Source organism: Aaosphaeria arxii (genome assembly GCF_010015735.1).
Source record: "Aaosphaeria arxii CBS 175.79 unplaced genomic scaffold BU24scaffold_1, whole genome shotgun sequence".
Taxonomy (NCBI): Eukaryota; Fungi; Ascomycota; class Dothideomycetes; order Pleosporales; genus Aaosphaeria; species Aaosphaeria arxii.
In genome coordinates, this window is record NW_022983474.1 from 4,805,767 (window position 1) to 4,824,890 (window position 19,124).

The 19,124-nt window shown below is 48.9% G+C and overlaps 6 protein-coding genes across 6 annotated transcripts; 3 read left to right on the forward strand and 3 right to left on the reverse strand.

Moving 5' to 3' along the window:
* Nucleotides 1–452: 452 nt before the first annotated feature.
* BU24DRAFT_430534 (uncharacterized protein) lies at nt 453–1,943 on the forward strand (the record flags this gene model as incomplete). The annotated part of the gene is made up of 6 exons (XM_033529820.1): nt 453–619; nt 650–861; nt 920–1,128; nt 1,173–1,566; nt 1,596–1,801; nt 1,845–1,943. The coding sequence occupies 6 exons, from the start codon at nt 453–455 to the stop codon at nt 1,941–1,943; spliced, it is 1,287 nt and encodes a 428-aa protein (XP_033390445.1).
* A 1,549-nt stretch (nt 1,944–3,492) lies between these two features.
* On the forward strand, nt 3,493–3,926 carry BU24DRAFT_417758 (uncharacterized protein). The gene is made up of 2 exons (XM_033526803.1): nt 3,493–3,611; nt 3,700–3,926. The coding sequence occupies exons 1-2, from the start codon at nt 3,524–3,526 to the stop codon at nt 3,774–3,776; spliced, it is 165 nt and encodes a 54-aa protein (XP_033390446.1). The 5' UTR covers nt 3,493–3,523; the 3' UTR covers nt 3,777–3,926.
* Nucleotides 3,927–5,473: 1,547 nt separating this feature from the next.
* BU24DRAFT_417759 (uncharacterized protein) lies at nt 5,474–5,743 on the forward strand. The gene has a single exon (XM_033526804.1). It carries the CDS (start codon nt 5,534–5,536, stop codon nt 5,717–5,719), a length of 186 nt encoding a protein of 61 aa, XP_033390447.1. The 5' UTR covers nt 5,474–5,533; the 3' UTR covers nt 5,720–5,743.
* Nucleotides 5,744–10,486: 4,743 nt separating this feature from the next.
* Nucleotides 10,487–12,422, reverse strand: BU24DRAFT_457998 (uncharacterized protein; the record flags this gene model as incomplete). Its single annotated transcript, XM_033531586.1, has 3 exons — nt 10,487–11,668; nt 11,770–12,008; nt 12,083–12,422. The coding sequence occupies 3 exons, from the start codon at nt 12,420–12,422 to the stop codon at nt 10,487–10,489; spliced, it is 1,761 nt and encodes a 586-aa protein (XP_033390448.1).
* Nucleotides 12,423–13,639: 1,217 nt separating this feature from the next.
* Nucleotides 13,640–15,573, reverse strand: BU24DRAFT_405013 (uncharacterized protein; the record flags this gene model as incomplete). The annotated part of the gene is made up of 2 exons (XM_033525677.1): nt 13,640–15,430; nt 15,493–15,573. 2 exons carry the CDS (start codon nt 15,571–15,573, stop codon nt 13,640–13,642), a joined length of 1,872 nt encoding a protein of 623 aa, XP_033390449.1.
* A 199-nt stretch (nt 15,574–15,772) lies between these two features.
* BU24DRAFT_37568 (6-phosphogluconolactonase) lies at nt 15,773–17,176 on the reverse strand. The gene has a single exon (XM_033524601.1). The coding sequence runs from the start codon at nt 16,759–16,761 to the stop codon at nt 15,973–15,975; it is 789 nt and encodes a 262-aa protein (XP_033390450.1). The 5' UTR covers nt 16,762–17,176; the 3' UTR covers nt 15,773–15,972.
* Nucleotides 17,177–19,124: the final 1,948 nt, after the last annotated feature.

Sequence of the window (19,124 nt, forward strand, 5' to 3'; positions counted from 1 at the left end):
TTGATGTACTTCAAACGCCACGCACGAGTGATGTTTCTCCGTCTTCAACATACCCTAAGAGCACTCGCCCCGTCGTGCCCTCCTCCAATCAACGGCATAACATCCTCCATATGCCGCACTGGAGGATATCATCTCATTCCATCGCGTTCTATCACAGAGGCAGGGATGATCCATAGCCAAACATTTATATCAGAATCAGCTGTTGTGCTATTGAGCGAGCGATCAGCAGAATGTTTCGTAGACGTGCTGAGTGTCCTTTCTTGCTTTGTACTCCGTATTAGCGTTCATAATGTGGGGAGAGGGGTGGTTATCCCTGGCGTGTGGGCCTGGGGTATTCCCGCCTTCTTCCTTTTCATCAGTGCAATGCCCCCATCCCTGTCAGCCAGCTCATCATCTTACCCAAATCTGCATCCCCAATCTCCACTCCCTCGGTAACATATTCAGATACATTTATGGACATTGATGAGCGTATCGAATTGGTGAAGAAGGTCCAGGGCGAGCTCTGGGAGGACCGTCTGAACGAAGCCTATCGAAGTGGCCGCCTTTGTGCATGGGCGTCAAGCTTCCATCACGATCGCCTCCCCTGCGAGCTTTCAGACAATACCCTTCTTTACGGTTCGTAAAATGCTGTATGCATATTAGTTTTTAGTGACGGCACCACCTGGCTGCTTCGGCTCCCGCGAATTGGTAAGGTCCATGATAGCTATGCTGACGAGAAGGTCGCCGTGGAGGTTGCTGCCATCAATCTCATACGACGTGACACCACAATACCAGTTCCAAAGATCGAGGCCTGGGGGCTTGCAGCACAAAACCCTCTCGGCCTAGGTCCATTCATCATTATGGAATCCATCCAGGGGCGGCGTAAGCCTCAATAACCTCTTCAAAGACACCCACGAGGGCACACGGCTCTTACGGGAAGACCTCAGCGACGACGAGATCGAGACCATCTACAGGCAGTTTGCCAGCATCCTCCTTCGGCTTTTCAAGCTCGACTTTGACCGTATTGGCAGCCTCGACCCTCCAAGCCCCGAACTTCGCTTGCCAACGCGGCCGCTGACTTGGAAGGTCCATGATATCCTCCAGACTGGAGGGATCGACATTACCTATACGCTCCTTTGGCACTATCTTGTTACTTCCACTAATAGAGCGAATTTTCAGGTGACAGAAGCAAGAGCTTTTCATCGACAACTGAATACTTCAAATACGTAGCGGAGCAAGATTGGAAACAGCTTGTCCAACAACCAAGTTCAACATACGGCCAGTATGACGCCATGGCTAAATACCGAACCTTTAGTATTCTCAAGTCCTTGATACCGGACTTTTTTCACAGCAACTTCGACCGGACTAAGTTCAAGCTCATCTGCGACGACCTTGGCGCAGCGAATCTGATGATTAGAAGTCGGCAGGACCTTACCATTATCGGCATTGTTGACTTCGAATGGTCCTATATTGGCCCAGCCCAGCTCTTCGGCTCGGCCCCTTGGTGGCTTCTCATGGACCGGCCGACAGATCAGGCCTGGGACTGCTACCAAGGGGAGCCAACTAAATTGCTACCCGTTACTTTAAGTACCTAGACATATTCAAACGCATTCTAGCAGAAGAAGAGGCAAAAACCCCGGGTCATGAGGAAAACGAGCTCTCGCACCTCGTCCATTGGTCAGAACACTCAGGCGCCATGTGGCTCCATATGCTCCTCACGACTGGCTTCAACGATCCCTGTTCATTCCCTTTGACGAAGCTGATACAGCATGTAGGTGCTGGTGAGTGGGAAAGGCGCGAGAGAGAACTCGACGAGGACGAGGTTGCGGCTCCTGGAGAGAATAAAGGTTCTGCATTTGGAACAGTACAACCGTGACCTACAGAAGATCGAGGAACACTCTGTTCTCATGGCCGAAGGAAAGATAAGGAAGGAGGACTTCGTTGCTATGCATTCTCTTTTTTGAGCCTCAACAACTCAAGGGGATCCACTGCACCAAACACCCTGCACAGGTTAGTACCTTGGATGGAAGCAGATGCCAGACCTTGTGAGTTTTGGGGTAGGTAGAAACTGCAATACAGAGAAGAGCATCATTCATTGATCGAGGGTACATTGTAGCCCCACCTGTAAAGATAGATACTTCTGTATAGATCTTGTAATAGTAATTGAACATTAGTAGCATCATAAAAATTAATAAACTCATAATAATTGAACTCGAGATAGACGCTTCTACTTCTATGTCAGATACATTAAACAACTATTATATGTCTGAGTGGGCAGTAACACAAACTTGGTCATAGATGTTGTGTTTACATGTTGTGTTTAAGAAGCCAAGAAGCAGTTCCATGTATGGTCAGTCGACTGGCCAGTCCGATCTTGCATCTGTTATCTCTCGAGGTATTGAACCATGTATATGGGCTGTTCCCTTATATGATGAGTGAGCTTCATAGAGTCTTACATTTCATTTGGGAAAGGCCGAATTTCGAGATGCGGGCAAGCTAGATAGCCTTGATAGATGGAGCTGCGTGGGAATAGGATATTCGTGAACCATATAAGTAGGGGAATTTGTATGGAGTTGAGCTTGATGATGTAGGACTAGTCAGAAAGATTAAAACAATAGTATGTGGCCCGGTTCTAAACAGTCTAGCTTTCAGTCATTCAGGGACAATGAGGGTGGTTATCATCGACGGAAAATGAGTTGTTGGTGTTTGAGATTCAATTTTTTCCATGGCATGTTCTCCGTGACGGACAATAAGCATATCCCGTATGGTGTCACCTTCTTTAAATGTGCGATTGGGAACATTTTTCGAATAACTTATCCTACTCCTATTATATTTCCTTCTTATTGTTGACCACGGATTACACTGGTATGTCAACCAGGATTACAAAAATGGTCTAATCTTGCTTCGTATCCGCATGGCGACAGCTAAACCGAGAGCACCGAAGCCTAACGTTTCATTGCAGCTTAGTATGAGGCTGGCAATTGAGATTATTTGGTATAATCACAACATAAACAATTGCCGCAACAGAGTGGCATCGAGCTTCATTGCTTCCGTCGACCACCTGATGGAGGACCCTCTCACATAACAAAGGGTGGGCATGTACGAACGAGCGCCATAATCGGATTTAGTGTTGGCTCGATGGGTTCCTTCGGACTGAATAGCGCGAAATGCAAACCGTACATGCGCTGACTGCAGGTCAATATATTAGTCCACTGTGCAAGATGAGGGAATAGCATTGCTGAGGCTTTCGGAAACCCGCACAAGCTCCACAACCCGACCGACCCTAAGGACCCACCCCGTTCGTTCATTCACCCTATATTCGCAACATGGACCTGACTATCTACTGTATGCAAGTCGAGTACTTGTAGTGGGTACCTGTAATCTAGATCTTGCGACACCAAGAAAGCGAGGAAGGTGGAGTCTCAACTGCAGTTCCGTCGCTTACTAACTCCACCACCCATGCCCTTCTACCTCGCTTCGCATTGGACTCTCCAACTATCAATGTAGATCCTATCCCCAGTTGAACGGAATTATGCAGGAAACTATGTCTTCTGTTCTTATAACCGGGTCGCGTATTGTGTGCTGTCATATCTTCAAAAAGTACGAGGTTGTGGATCGAAAAGACCTTCGAAGTATGTACCTCCGAGACTTTCCCCGTGACCAGCGTTTGCCTATTCTTGCCTGGTTTCTGGTCGGGTACTAATCTGCGGGAACGAGTAGTGTCTATGGGCATTGCCAATCAGAGTGAAGAGATGGATTGGAACTGGACGATGCCCTGTACGGCTGTACCTGAATAGATTGATCGCAGGATCAATATCTATGTACATGCATGCGCTCAATCATCATGTTACCTCCCACTGAACCTCGTGACGAGGATCTATATTTCTCTCAATTAGGCTGTTGAATATTCTTGATGGATGATGCAGCTATTTGCATACAACTATGTGCATATGTCAATCTCAGTAGTCTCTTTTTCTGAAGTTCAACCGAAAGACATTCGTATTTGGGACTCTTGGGAGTTATGCGGCACTCGCGCGGTTTATCGACCTTCTCAATCTAAGGAACCTCCGCATGCCGCTACCAAAGTAGAGCCCAATGCTGCCGTGCAGCCTTTAGCATGAAGCTTGCAGCTGTTGGGCCCATAGATGGCCCGTAAGTGAAGGTTAGGCTTGGGTTTAGAAGCTTCTACGAGTTACCTAGAAACAAACAAGGTATGAGCCTCGTGATTATCTAAATCCATGGAGGATGCTAGGTCCACATCTAAATATTCAAGCTCGACACTACGTCAACCTAATCCTCGGTCCAGCTCGTACAACACAAGGCTATCCCCAGAGAGCATGTATTTCACCAAGCAAGACTGAATCCATACACAGTACGAACCGCTCTAACATGTATGATATTCACATCAGCCTTATTGACCGAGTTCTGGGTACTGTATACGACCTGGGCTTACAAGTGGGTCGTGTGATATACAATATGGTACCACTGCGGGAAGAACCACACCAAACGACACATACAGCATGCTAGAGTCTATTAGGAAAGTTTTTCCTTCAACACGCCAGGTAGAATATCCCAGGATGTGTGCGTTGTAGTCCTTGATTCTGCTTGGCAACGTTGTTGAGGCATTTGAAGACCCTTGTGGGGGATGCTTGCCGCGTATTGCAGGACTAACTTTCCTCGGTGCCTGGGATACGATATGTCATTTCTGTGCCGTTATGCAGCGGTAGTCCAGATAGTTCTTTGGACCTGATCTTGGACATGTCACATGTTATATTATTGGACAGTTAGTACCCGAGATACCATGTAGCCGGTACTCTACTGTATACGAATGCCGTGGTCTAGCTTCATTTGAGTGACGGGAAGCAACAGTGCGGTATAGCCCTGTTGAGAAGATCAAATGCGGGGTGGGGGCGCATATGACTACTTCTATACCTTCAGTCAGCTTTTGTTGCTGAGATATATGCCACGGCAGGTGACATTCAATGTATCCTGTAGGACAGCAACAGGCACTTTGTGGACGATTATTCATGTCTTCACTGCATATTCCTACGGAAGAATAGCAATAGCGGCGATCATCACAAACAGCCTTAATTGGCAAGTCTACCTAACAGCTCGACACAGAGAAGCAATATTCAGCTGCTATCTGCTTTTGTGGCACTGAATAACAGCAATGCTCGCGACGATCATCTTCAGGGTGTCATGCTTATAAACATAAATCAATGAATCAGATATGTCGACCACTGTACGCCCTCCCGGAAGACGACCGTGATTGGGATTCTTGTTCCCGTCATGGGATGGGATTCTTGCTTCTCGTATTCGAAGCTGCATGGCTTGCCGTGCTACGCCCCCTTATTGGAGCCTCATTGGCTTCTCCATCAAGCCTAGGACTGGAATTCGCTAACCCATCACGAACGCCTCTGCTTGTGCCGTTGTACTTGTGAGTGCTTTTCGGTTGTTATCAACATATTGAATGGGTGATTGTGATGTGATTACTGAATCTGTTGGGCTTAGAGATGAGTTCTAGGCATTCGTAACGCCATCGAACGCCCTGAAGATGCCTGCAATCATAATCGAATGCTTTCCTTTGATGTGCATACGAATTCCTAGCAGTACGAGTACAGTCCGTATTTACGATGACCAACAGCTCGAAATTCCACCAATCACACACGCCGTCACCTCGTTGAGGCACTTTGTTTATCGATGTTGCTCGCAATCACAGGCTTTTGTCTCAGAATGCTGATTATAGGACTGATTAATGCACGGGCAGGATGTGTCTCCCGGTGACTGGGATTTTGTAAGTGTTGGCAGACCTTCCGTACTTCTATCTAGTGACTAAAGTCAATACTTGGGTCTAGAGGTAGGTAAGGACGTTCGACAATTGACATGTGCAGATCTTGAAACTAGCCATCAGAGCACACAGCATATTGAAGAAGTACCATTTTCGAACAGTAGCATTGATCTCTTTGCTTTCATATTCTTGTTTTGATATCTTGCATAGTCGTCAAAGTATGGTAGCTGTTGAAACGGTCAATTGACATAATTGCACTAACAGATTGTGATGTATTTGATTCATACAATTTCTTTGCATAGAGGTTGATTTCAGAAGAAACTTAGACAACAAGTTTGCTTCCAGCTCAAGGAGCGGATGATCTCCCCTTCAGCCGCCTGTTCTTAGAACCATTAATTACCGTATTGCTCAATTGTATCGTAACAACTTTCATTTCCAGCGAAACCATGTAAAAAATCCCCAGACTACCAATACTGGAACCCCAGAGTCTCAGACCACGCTCTTGGCATCTGGCCCAGCCAGCGTGACATGTGAATAACATTCCAGCCTATCATTTGCAAAACAAAACAGAAGAAGCCATTCCCCTCATCAAACTGGAGATCAAATGATCTCCAATCCAGCCCTCGACGTCGTCTCTCACATGGGGAAATCGTCCATCAGTAACGCCGTGAAAATGGTCCTTCAAAAACGCCTAGCAAGGACTGTTCTGCGAATTATGCCGACGACGGGGCGTTGATTCGTCGCTTCGGTAATGTACTTTGTCTAAGAGATCGGCATGTCATTGGCGAGGATGGTCGAGAATCTCTCGTTCGGATAATTCCACGATGATCTCTAGGGTTAGGGCGGGATCTTCCATCAACACTGAATACGATAGGACTATGTCAGTGTGAAATGGAATGGTAATGACTATTTTTGGGTTTCGGGATTGGAAAGGGAGGAATAAGGTCTGATCAGTTAATTTCTTGCCACAATCGTACTCTTTTCTCTCTTCTGCTCATTATTTCTCGGATCCTTCAATTTCAATGTTGAACTTTTTGTCATTCTTTTACAAGCGGAACTTGCCATTGACTTGACCTCTCTCGCACATACCTTACAATAGCATGACCAATACCCGATACATCGCCACTCGTGAGGCAAACAGAAGAAAAAACTTACTCGTGGTCCTATTTCAAATAAAACAGACATCACGACACTGATATTCGAGCAAAAGCAAAGCGAAGCAGAGCAAAGCACGTCCTATCGCCACTATGTATTCAAATACCTTTTACGAAGGGGCCATACTTTTAAGGCCCCCCAGCCCAGCAACCATCTGCACGGCTAGCAGAGGTCAGCCTCGCCGCCGGGGAGCAACTCCATACCTCCGAGCTGCGGGTGCGGCATTGTATCATTGCACATGGATAATTTACTGGAACTGGAGAATTTGACTCGTGCTGCGTGCCCCAACGGCGCCGGCTACAGATCTCGCTAATGTTTGTAGTAATCGATTAGATACCGCACCGTGGAACGACTTTCGAGAAAAAGCTAGGAGTCTCATTATTGGAATATCGTACTCGTAGGAATTGGAATTTCGGCCAGGCTCTCCCGCACTTTGCTTCTCCGGCGCCACCACCACCACCGTCGCCACCGTTGCCGTAGCCACAAGGCACGAAAGAAATATTGAATGCACAGAGACCAGAAACTTTATCTGATCTGATCATGATCATTGTCAAGCGGGCGACAGGGCAGTAGTGGCGACCCGCCAAACAGGAAAAGAGGTGGTTATGTAATGCTTTGGCATCGCGATAGTCTGCGGACGGCCTTGCGCGCGGGTCGAGGCGAGGCGAGACGAGACGTCGAAGGTTTCTAGAAGGCATGATGAGATGATCTTCCTGTCAGCATTTGCACACCAGCACCAGGGCACGCTTTGAGTCAATTCCTCCCTAGGAAAGCTTGACTCATACTGTGACTCGAATTGTGCTTGTGATTGCGATGGTGCGGTTAGTCGACTCTCCATATCATTTGTCATCGGCGCGCGACGCAGGGTAGGCAGTTATCGTGAGGATGGAGATTGTGACCCGCGGTCGAGAGACGGGTGATTGTAGCAAGGTACCGAACGATCAGGGCTATGATTAGAGCATATCAGAAATTCTCCGATGGCGATCGGAAATGCTGGCCGAATGGCTGTCTTGTTTTCTTGCTTGTTATCGATGTTAGGCGAAGGGATGAGTCTTCGGGACGAGTGTTTAGATCGCGGTAGTCAGCGGGATCTGTCTCCAGGTTCATTTGTAGTCAGCAAGGTGCAGAACAGAAGTGCGCAACAACATTGATCCGACTTCTTCATCTCGTTAACGGTACGTCTAGAAGGACAAAGTGGAGATTCGAGATCGATGAATGGTCGAGGAGCTTGGATTCGAGGGACGTTCTCCACCTCTGGTGGCTCGTGAGTAGTGACGCGCCGTTTTCTCGAGACGTGCTGTGGCCAGAGAGGCACTCGCCGAGCCGCGATATCGGGTGAAGATGGGACGGGAATCGGCCGTTGCAACTAATAAGGCCAACTTCAATCGCGTACGATCAGATCTTGATCGTGGATCGAGTTCCGTACAGTGGCGTATGTCGTATAATAGTGCGAGGCGAACTTTGCACTCATGCATCGCTATTTGGAAGGCGAGGAAGTCTCTGAGGCAATCGAATACGCGATATCTCCTGACATTATTCTGGTAAAGAAGATCGGCCCTCGTTTTCAGGCCTTTTCTCAGGCTCGGGTCGAGATTTTAGCAGATTTCTGGACGGAACCCGTGCGAAGATCGTAAACGGCCGGTGCACTGTTTTCTCCAGCGAGCCGTTTACCCCGTTTGATGGGCTGAGAGGCACGTACATTAGTCGTTCAATACGCAGGGAGACGACGTGTCCTGCGTCGACGCACACTAACACCTCGCTTCTCTCGTGGCGGCGAACGACACATGGGAATATGGATCTTGTAAGGATGGGGGTTTCAAACTTAGACTCGCATCTCGGACAATGTAGCAGTGTTGGGAAGCTTGTGATATTCCTTTAGGAGCGCGTCAGATGAACACTTTCCTCTCGTCCTTCGTATTCAGTCTCGGCGTCCAGCAGCCAATGATACATTCGGCCTCAATGAAGTAATGATGAGCACAACAGTGGGATAAACAACGACTCGAGTCCGAAGAAATCATGGCATTAAGTTTACAGCCGACCGGCCGCTGCCTTCAAGCTACGTGATGGGATTTATTAGCGACCGGGGCATGCGGATACGTTACCGATGGATCGTAAATGAAGGGGAGTGAGACTGAGGAACGTAATTCCGCGATGGCCCAAAGGGCTCTGGGGTGTTTGGGCGAGTACGAGATGCAGGCATGAATGCAGTATGCTTAGTGATTGAAGCCACGCTCCACACAGTTCCCCAGATGAGATGTCTAGTCGACGGATAGGCCGTCCAAGAATCAATGCTCACATCATACGAGAAGCTTGTCTTCCTCCTTTTCGTTTCTTTTGATACTGGTGTGGTCAACAATTCTTCGTGCTTGTCAGTCTTCGAGCAGCCGAACAAATTCGGGGTCTAATGTGCTAGCAACATCGTATATACGTAGCCAGCACGTATGATCGCGATATCGTTTGAAAAGGATCCATCCAACGTGACATACAGTGTATGGAGATAGCCGTTGCTTTATCAACAACAGTCAGTATGGAAAGTGGACCCGATGTGCATCGGACGTGATACAAACGCAGTAAGTTCTGTTGTACTGATGGGCAGGTGCTGGAAACACAATGTGTATCCAGGGTCTCCGCTCTTCACCGATCACAGAAGCATGACTACTTGCCCGCTATGCACAAGGAGACCCTGCAGCTGATGCTGCATCCCAATCTTGCAGCATGGCTATGTTTGTAGGGTAGTGCACCGTGAAGTGCGCCGCATAGGCGGAAATATAGGTAGGGAGGTTTACAGAACAAGCTGGTCGGATTTAAACTTGGAATACGATCATTGAGCCTCGAGGTTGTACAGCACCAGCTTGTTCGGGTTGACAATTGTTTAAAGAGGCGCTGAATAACGGGGGCGTTCCAGCTTCAGCACTTCTAGCCGCACATTTGGATGTAAAAGTACGAATTGCCGGCCCATAGGATTTCGCGTGATTTCCCATCTTCTGCTAGTATTGCCTATAGAGAAAAGCAAACTCATATGTTGCCGTGATACCTTTCCCTCGTACATTTCTCATTGGCCACATCTTGCCTTCCTTCGGTCTAAACGCCGCGCCAAATTAACATGCCCCCACGCCATGTATTGTGTATTCAATCTGTAGCCCAATAATTAGCGAGCTGAGCAATACTTGCTTTGGGTTAAATAACCGCAGAGAGAGACAGAGTTCACCCTCGGCTTATGCCGTGCACGATCCGGGTGCAGCTTTTCGATCGATGATTGCTCAAGTTGGTGAATTAATGGGGTATCTGAAAGAAGTATTCAAGGCACAAAACGATGCCCGGTAAATGCAACTCTATGCAACGACAACAACCATTTTGACTCGCTCTGATACTGGTGCCATAGCCTGGCTCTATCATGTTCGTGTCATAATCGTGCAACGCGACAAATGACCTTGCGCCTAAAAAAAGATCCATACAGGTAAACCTTGTAACCACTGGAGGAGTAAAATGCAAAGTCTTCGATGCCATCCCATAAAAAAAACAAAAGTCGTATATATGCACATAGTATTTTCAACGCAACTGGTCCTATTGCCCGTCCAGTATAGAATGCGATGCCTCTTCGATCTTGCCGCTGGAAGCGACTAATTGCCGGGCGGCGGCCTGGATAGATATGCTCTCGTCCTTCATCGTCTGCAATGCAATCTCTAAGCTCTGTGTTCGGGCCCGAAGACGTACGATCTCCGCACGCAAGACGTTGATCGTCGCTGAGTGTGAAGAACAACTTGCAGAATTGGTATTGGCCGGCGAAGAAGGATGTGAAGGGGTCGTTCCGGTTGCTGTGTCCGTGGGTGCATTGTCTCCAGTGACCATGGCCTCTTCTAGTACTTTGATCCTCTGTTCCAGTTCTGTCCTCTCGGCATCCCAGCGCTTCCTGTCCTCCGTATTTTGCACCTGCAAACGATTCGCCATCTCCATGATTCGCATGTACTGTGTGCCATTCGCCATCAATGATCGGCGAGCTTCGTCTCTGCTTTCCTGTAACTCTTCAACCTGGGCCTCAAGTGTTATGACTTGAGATTGGAGTCTCTCCTTCTCATCCGAGAGACTATTGATCTCGACATCGCTGACTTCGAATTTCTTTTCTAGAGTAGTGCATTTCGTACGCTGTCGTTCAAGCTTCTGAAGCAAGCTGTCATACTCTCGCTGCAGTGTCTGAAATGCCAAGGTCTTGACTGAAATTTGGTGCTGTAGGTCTTGGAGATGTGATGATTGCGCGGATCCCGTAAGTGATGATGTGGGGGAGGATATTGGGGGAATGGTCGAACTGGTGGGAAACTTCATCGAGGAAGCTGAAGGGAGCATGGTGTTCCTTGGGTTCTGTGGGGCGTGCAAGGGGGAGGGTGGTCGCATGAAAGATGATACCGACGGTGATCTCGCCGTGTGAGGTGATCCAGCACCTGGAATATCTGCTCCAAACGCATTCCGCCTATTATCTTCGTTCATGGTACGTGGATGTATCAAGGAGGGGTCGGGGAGGGCGTATTTAGGACCAGGAATTTGCCGGTATGACGGCGATTGTTCCTCTCCCTCATGTTGATATTGAGCTCTCCTCATAACTGGCGATGGCTTCGGGGAGGGAGCGTGGCGCTCTGGGCTATAAACGATGGATGGTTCTATATGGTCTCGCAAGCTAGAGTTAGTGTGACGTACAAAGTCGACTGCCCACCGCAGTGATTGACTTATATTGATATGGCTAAGCTCAGCAGGCTGCTACTCAGTCAGCCAGTAGTAAACAGCAGGCTTGGGGAAATGTCGGATGTAAATGTGAGGCCCACCGTTTCGGCAAAGGCTGCGAAAGGGGAGCTTACATCTTTGGTTAGGGTAAAACCATTTCGTTGCAAGGAATCATCCAGCGACACAAGCTCAGAGGCGAGTTCGCGCATTAAAATGCGTACGTCTACGCATGCTTGGCCTCCACAGCTTGCTGTGCAACACTTGGTCGGCACGGGAGTCGGAGTGGGTGGCTGTGGGTTAGTAGACCAACGAGTAGTCTCAATTGGCGGCAAAGATCGATCCGTGTCAGGGATCTCTTTTCCTAGCTTGTATTCTGGAAGAAGGCGTAAGTACTGAGGCAAAGGGAGGTATTTGAGAATATGTCCAATATGTCAGCGAGGCACGTACCTGGATCATTGTGGTCTTGTTGGGGCCATTGTTGGTGCTCAAATGCTCTGGTAACTCCGCGCAAAGTATGGTATGATCCGTCGCCTCCAGTGGCTATATGGCCAGCCAACGAATGCCGCCGAGAGCTAAGTTGGATCAATGTGCTCTCAGCCGGTGTATGCAGTGGTGGCAGCCGGCGAGAAGCAGTAGGTGTGTCGTCAGGAGAAGATCGGGCGGCAATTGGCGGGTATGAGGATTCGAGATGCAGATGAGTGAATGGACTTGAATGGTTCTCCTCCTGAAGCACATCACTGCGACTGTATTCCTCCCACGCCCGTTTCCGCGTTGGCCAGGAGTCCATGGGAAGCAGATTGCGTCCGTGAACAGCAACAGCAACAGCAACGACAACAACTTGAGCGGCTTTGGTGCGCCATTCGTGGTTGTGAAACAGATAGTATCAGGTCAATTCAGCAGCCTCGCTGGATATGAAGTGCCATGTCACAATAGCACGCCCAGGATTGAATTGGTGAGAGATTACTAAGAGGCGTCAAAGGGTGATGTGGGTGTTTGAATGGCTTGGCGGAACTGGTCAAACCATTCACAAGCGGGGATAGGAACTGGTGTCATCGAGCGCTGACGGAAGATGCGGAGCTTCTCGTAATTAAAGCCTAGGTAATGTCAAAAGCAGAGCGAGAAATCCACGTCGTGATGCCACTTCGTCGCTAGCAGAGCGCATTAGTTACGGTAGATTCGGTTCATCTTATGATGGTGGACTCAGCGCCACAACCGGGGCCTTGCACTTTCGGTAAGTCTAAGAAGGATAAAGGGGGGATGTGAACAATGTGAAGAAGGGACGTAACGCGTCCTTCCACGGGTACGAAGTTGCGCAGCAATACGGTTGTTATTGGGCCAGGTACGAGTACAGAATACAGGTTGGTGGACCTTGGAAGGTTGCCTGCTAAGGTCGCCAATACGCACCTAGTTACGAGTACTTCAAAGTTCAACGTATAAGAGATCAGATTGAGCGTGAACGCCCTCGCCACATTGGTTCGCATGCCTTGCTTGCGTATGGAACAATCAGACAGTCGATTCGCATCCGCATATGGCATACAGTCAGGTTTGGACAAGCATCAAGCAGACTATACGATTTTGAGACTTCGTTCGGGCTGAGTAAGACGCTTGATGTTAATACATGCTGACTCGAGATTTGATCACCTGCCGCTAGCCCCCTAGCCATCCACTCATGTTAACACACACTAATCGAATATGGGGTTGTTTCTTATCCCCAAAAGGCATCGGAATCCATTTCGAGGTAATTAATACCATGAGTATTGCCCATCAAAGTTACCGAACGGTCAGTATCGTGGTTCTGCGTTAGTGCACAGTACAGGTATATCAAACCGCGATAATGCAATGCACTGATCGTCACGATCTGCCATGATGTGTGGCCAGGAGCGATATACCCGTCATAATATGCAAATTATCCCGAGTCGAGCAGCAAAGATGTGGCGCCTGCAGCATCCTCCATATTCGTTGTTTGTTGCTCTAGACATCCAAACTCAATATGTAGCAGGCACATCATGTGCGCCAGACTTCTGATGGATAGTCCTGATATGGTTCTACTTGTCCATGTCGAGCAATGGCCTCCACTTGTTGCTCTACCCAGTCCTTCTCCAGCCTGTCCATCCTTGCTTCAATGGCTTTCATCAAGTGCAACTCCTCAAGGATCCCACCTAGCAACGTCCTGCAAGTTGTGACAATGCCTGCGATGCTCGAATCGGCGTCTGGCTGGGTCAATTTGTCAAGATCCCTGACATAGTGGGTGAGTTTTCGAGTCAAAGCATCGTGCTCCATCGACCATCCATCGTGAAGGCCACCAGCAGGTTTTTTCACTGCTACAGCTTGAGAAGATGTTGCACATGCCTGGGCAAGCCAAGCAATGTCTAAATTCGACATCCACTGGTCGAATTCCCTTGCCAGACGTTCAAACCTGCCTCCTGGCTCCAAAAGCAGACCAACTTCTTGGAGCGGGTCTGACAGAATCTGCATTTGCTCAATTAATCCGAGGGATGCATTCCCACTGTTCCACTCCCGCAGTGCCCATAGATTCTTTTGTTCGGTTTCTTGCCGCTCACTTTCGCGCATGACCCGATAAAGACTTGCCACCTCAAGGAATTGCTCTTGTAGGGCCCCTTTTGCGCTCATTTCCCAAGTTCTCATGGTTGCTTCCGATCTCTCATGCAGAAGATGGAGTTGGAGAAGTTCTGCTTGAAGAGTCGACATTTCAGTCGGTAGTTGAGGATTTGTGTCAGATGGCTGTGGATGTAAGAAAAATGAGGTGGGCGCTTTTCCAGTCTTTCTCGGAGTGAAATGTTGCTGAAGTGTCGAGAAGGCTGGGCGAGCTTTGGTTTTGGGAGCCTCATTCGCATTCTCGCGTCTTCTTGGTACTACTCCAACATTGGGTTGCGGATCATGGACTGTTCTTGAAGGCGCTTTCGAGGTCGCAGTGCTCTCCGGTTCTACTTGGGTCCTAGTAGGACGGTTGATCGCCGCTATTCGAGCTGATGCTCGTACCCCACGTGTTCCACTGTCCGCCGTACTATCAACAATAGGCTTGGAAGGGTAGTTGGGTTCCATGATTAGTGACTTAGGCCTTGTCGATGACGTTCCGTCTGTTCGCGACCGTGGAAGCACAATCGACGATTGTGTACGCGCGTGAGTGCGCGCATTGGTACTTGAAGCCGCCGTTGTAGCCGCTGCAGTCGTTGATGGAGGGGCAGGTTTTCGTAATGACTGCGAACGACCAATTCCAGACTGCGCTATAGGTGGCTTGCTGAGACGTTCTGGATTTCGCGACAATCTTGTAGGAATTGTTTTCCTGGTCTCCGTCTGTTGTTCAGCCTGTGGAGGAGGATTGGCACCATACATTGACTGTGGCCTTGGTCGAGTTGATCTTACACCTTGTGATACTGTTGGCTTTGTTGATGCCTGTGAAATCGATGTTCTTGTCGTGGGTTTATGCCTATCAGCTTCCCCATCCTCTTGTACATCTGTGTCCGTAGCACGTTTCGAGGGACTTCTTTGGGTCCCTAGTTGGGGAATGAAACCTTGTGCTGCAGCTGGTATTGCTGAAGTGTGTGAAATCGATGTTCTTGTTGTCATTTTATGCCTTTCAGTTGCCCCATCCTCTTGTATATCTGTCTCTGTCACTCGTTTCGATGGACTCCTCTGTAGCCCTAATTGGGGAAGAAAGCTTCGCCGTTTCGCCGCATTGCTAGGCTCGGCGTGTGTTATCGGTGCCTTCAAAGGTCCATCGATCGATTCGGCATTGGTTTCGGAAGGTTGTTCTGGAGTTACCCGTTTCGTTGACTGGGAGAAGACGTCAGTTTGTTTTGTTTTGGTTCACATCTCCGCCGAGCTTTGGGACATACCCCTGTGCGTGATTGCGCCTCTTTGGACCTGCCATAATGCGTGCGTGGTCTTAATCCAGAGGTTAATGAAGGAATCGGCATTATTGTGGGTTCGTGGTGGTTATCTTCGGACTCGTAGGGATGAGCACATGCTCAAGAGAATAAACAAACAGAGGGAAGTGGGGCTTCGCCAAATTGGGTTAGCGATATACATCACGTGGTATGAGCATTGAACAAAGTGCCTCATTACTTCACATGGATAGATGTTAAGAAATGATAGAAGTACTGTCGTGAAACGAAAGTTGATTTAATCGTTCGCTGAAGGAAAAACTCGACCCATACATAGATATCCGTGGCAAAATAGCACAAGAAACGGCATCACTCAGCCCGAGCAGGATATAAAACGGACGACTTCAAGAATCCGGGCTGTCCTGCCATCTATTCAACGAGAGATCATGGACGTTAATTTGTAGAAAGCTGCTTGATCTGAACGTGTTCCTCCTACAAACTGCCTCGGCGTGCTGGGAACGATACGCCTTCGATGGCAGGGTAGTCAACGAACCAGCTGACCCTTTCTTGCGCAAAAGTGTTGATGAGACCGCATGGCAATTGTCGACCTTCCTCGGTGTCGAAGATCTGTTTCATGATTTCTTTCTTTCCTCCACCGGTCGCAACGAAAGCGATCTTGATTCCGTGAGAAGCAACGGGGAGCGAGAGGGTGATGCGTTTTGGCGGAGGCTTTGGCGAATCGGAGATAGGCAAGACCCAGGCTTCCGTCTCTCGTAGCAACGGTGAGCCAGGGAACAAGCTACAGGTATGACCGTCGGGTCCGCAGCCAAGTAGGAGCAAGTCGAACATGGGCAGTCTGACGCTGTCTCGCGCGGCGAACACGCTCACCAGTTTTTGCTCGTATTGGTCTGCCATCTCTTGTACATCATCGAGGTACTTGACGTCGATGGGGTAGACTGTGGGTTGGCTCTGTTCGGCGGGGATCTTATCCAGGATCTCCTCCTTCACGAGCCTGTAATTGCTGTCCTCATGGTCGAGAGGCACAGCACGCTCGTCGGCGAAGAAGATCTCCCATTTGCTGAATTGGACCTTCCCATCTGCGTTATTGTCCTGGAGAAGCGCCTTTCCAAGGACCTTCGGTAGAGAACCTCCCGATACGCCGACCCGGAAGACGTTGTGTCGTTCGATAGCGTTGTTTTGGGCGTCGAGGATGTATGCGCGGAGGCTAGGTGCGAGCTCGTCGTTGCCTGCAAAGGCATATAGATTCGGAGGCTTTCCCATGGTGGTGATGGTTGAGGGGGGAAAGGAAGAAGGCAGAGATGGCGGGGGAGAAGTTGTGGTGGTGGGGCGGTTTGATTTCGTGTGGGCTACGTAGTTGTAGTAAGCAACGAACAGAAGCCCTAAGATGCGCCTACTACTCCGTAATTAAATGTTTCGTGTTGCGGGAGACAATTTCGAAAAGTTTGGAGGCGGGCAAGTGGGATGGTTAATTTAGTTAGGTAGGTAGTCAGTAAGTAAAGTATACCTGGAGCGCGGGAAGTGCGGTAGGATGAAAGCGTGGCTAATTCTATGACGCCGGACTCCGCATCGTCTTCTGGTTGCACGATAGAGAGAGACTTTAACAAGGCAATCTTTTTTCTCTTCGTTTTGGGCTTCTTGCGTCTGCAGCTTTCTGATTGGGCAGATTGTGCATCACAAAGATTGTGGCGTGGGTACTTGTCATTACTCGTAGGTACCTCCTAGGTACCTGGGTACCTACACCAGCAGGCTGTACTGATAGTTACCAGAAGCGCTTACGAGTACGATAAAAGCAATTACGCTGTCAGCTGTTGATTAGGTTACATATGATACGTTGTAGGGATCATTGAATAGTTAGATGCCGGAGGTTTCTTTCTGTCTTTTCTTTTCCTTCCTGTCATGGTCCTGCGAAATAGTACCTCGTAGTGTACAACGGCTAAGCAAGGCCAGCAGGAAGTACGGAGTACTAAACCTTCAAGGCTAACTGCAACAGTCAGTGCACCTCGTAGATTGTGGAATTATGTTCGATGATTTCTCCATAATTACCTCCTCATGGAATGAATTGATTATTACCAGTACTTCTTCGTACACGGTACTCGTAGAGACACCGAAAAAGTACCTGGCCTGGCTTGGAAGAAATGACGACAAGGGGCGGATCAAACTCGTTCCGATTGGCTCGCTCCTTCCATCCGTTCAATCACGTGCGCGGCCTCTTCTCGCTTCAATCCATCCCCCGTCTCTTTCTTAACCTTAAACAGTATGAGGTGACCAAAACAGCACATATAAAGAAGCACCGGACACGCTATCTCGCCCTTACTGAAGGTTTGATATCGTTGACTAAGGACATCGCTGAAGCAACAATGACGCACGATGATGGCTGTGTGATCCTCTGCTTTGCTTCTCTTACGTTCTTCACAAAATACGCATTCCGCCACTGCCTGAGAGGTAGCCTTGTGGGAAGGGTCTTCCACTCCACGCTCAAGTATTGTGGTGACCTTCTCAGGCGGGGAAAGGAATGTATCCATGCATATACGCATACATACCGAGTACCTACGAGTACCCACGATATCAGCTTCCAATCGCCGTTCTAGGAATCGGCATATGGTCTGGAACATCCGTCGTCCACCAAAAAAGCTGGCCTCTTCCTGAATTGGTACCGTCTTCTGTAGCCTTCTTTCAACCCTGGAATCTCGCCGGATCCGTTACTAGAGGGCGGGAAGGCTGAAGGACCAGGAAGTTGCTGTGTCATGCCTTGGTGATTGCGTACCTCTCCGGTGTCAGCTCTCATATCGTACGCCAACCAGGCAGCTTCATTGAACGACTCACTGGCTTCTGTCTGTGCTATGCGTATGTGGTGCGCCCTTTCGCTCAGCCGACTCAGGATGCTTCGCCCCTTGCAATTACGCGCTTTTCCAAGACTCTTCGTTTCTATCGCGCTGTACCGCAGTGGTCCCACACTCGCTCGTTATTAGCCATCGTCGGAGGGGCCAAATAAGGCCAACTCTGTCCCATTCGATGCGAAAATGTGAGGCACTGGTGGTGTGGTCTAGATGTTTACAAGCTACAGAGTGCACCCTTGCAAAATGAGACCGTGAATAAATCGTCTTACCAAAGGACCGGAGCAAGAGCGGAAGGATTTTTCGTCCATCATTACTCCGTACAGTATGAAGTATGCAAGGCTGCAGAGCCCTTTGCGGTCTGGCTATGCCAATGCGACGGATGCTGTCAAAGGGTATTACATGAATGATGGGCCTGGAAATATATTGTCGAATACTGACGGGGGATCATCGAACCTGCAAATCCAGGAATGACACGTCGTTGAGGGTCTGCTGAGGATCTCTCTAAGCTCGAGTATGGGGTGACTGACAGTTGAAATATCAGAAATGATTAACTCTGCTTGAAACGAGCGTGTTACAGAACGTGGACCTTTTGCGCAGTGCAACGAAGTTGTAAGAGAGAGATGTGCGGATTCTAGACTCTGGCCGTTCTAGACCGGGCACGGTTCGGCCCGCCAATACAACTTCAACAGCCCCAGGCCTCAGGCGTTGAATGCAATGACGAGAAACAGTCTCAGGGTCTATGGACCGTTGGGAAATGTGATCTACAGAACCGTGTGGCGGAAACAC

What these genes read in the sequence shown, in the direction of transcription:
- BU24DRAFT_417758 (XM_033526803.1), top strand. Translation starts at nt 3,524, where the DNA reads ATGTCTTCTGTTCTTATAACCGGGTCGCGTATTGTGTGCTGTCATATC. An exon ending in GGATCGAAAAGACCTTCGAA is followed by an intron (nt 3,612 to 3,699) that starts GTATGTACCTCC and finishes GGGAACGAGTAG; the next exon opens with TGTCTATGGGCATTGCCAAT.
- BU24DRAFT_417759 (XM_033526804.1), top strand. Translation starts at nt 5,534, where the DNA reads ATGCCTGCAATCATAATCGAATGCTTTCCTTTGATGTGCATACGAATT.
- BU24DRAFT_37568 (XM_033524601.1), bottom strand. Translation starts at nt 16,761, where the DNA reads ATGGGAAAGCCTCCGAATCTATATGCCTTTGCAGGCAACGACGAGCTC.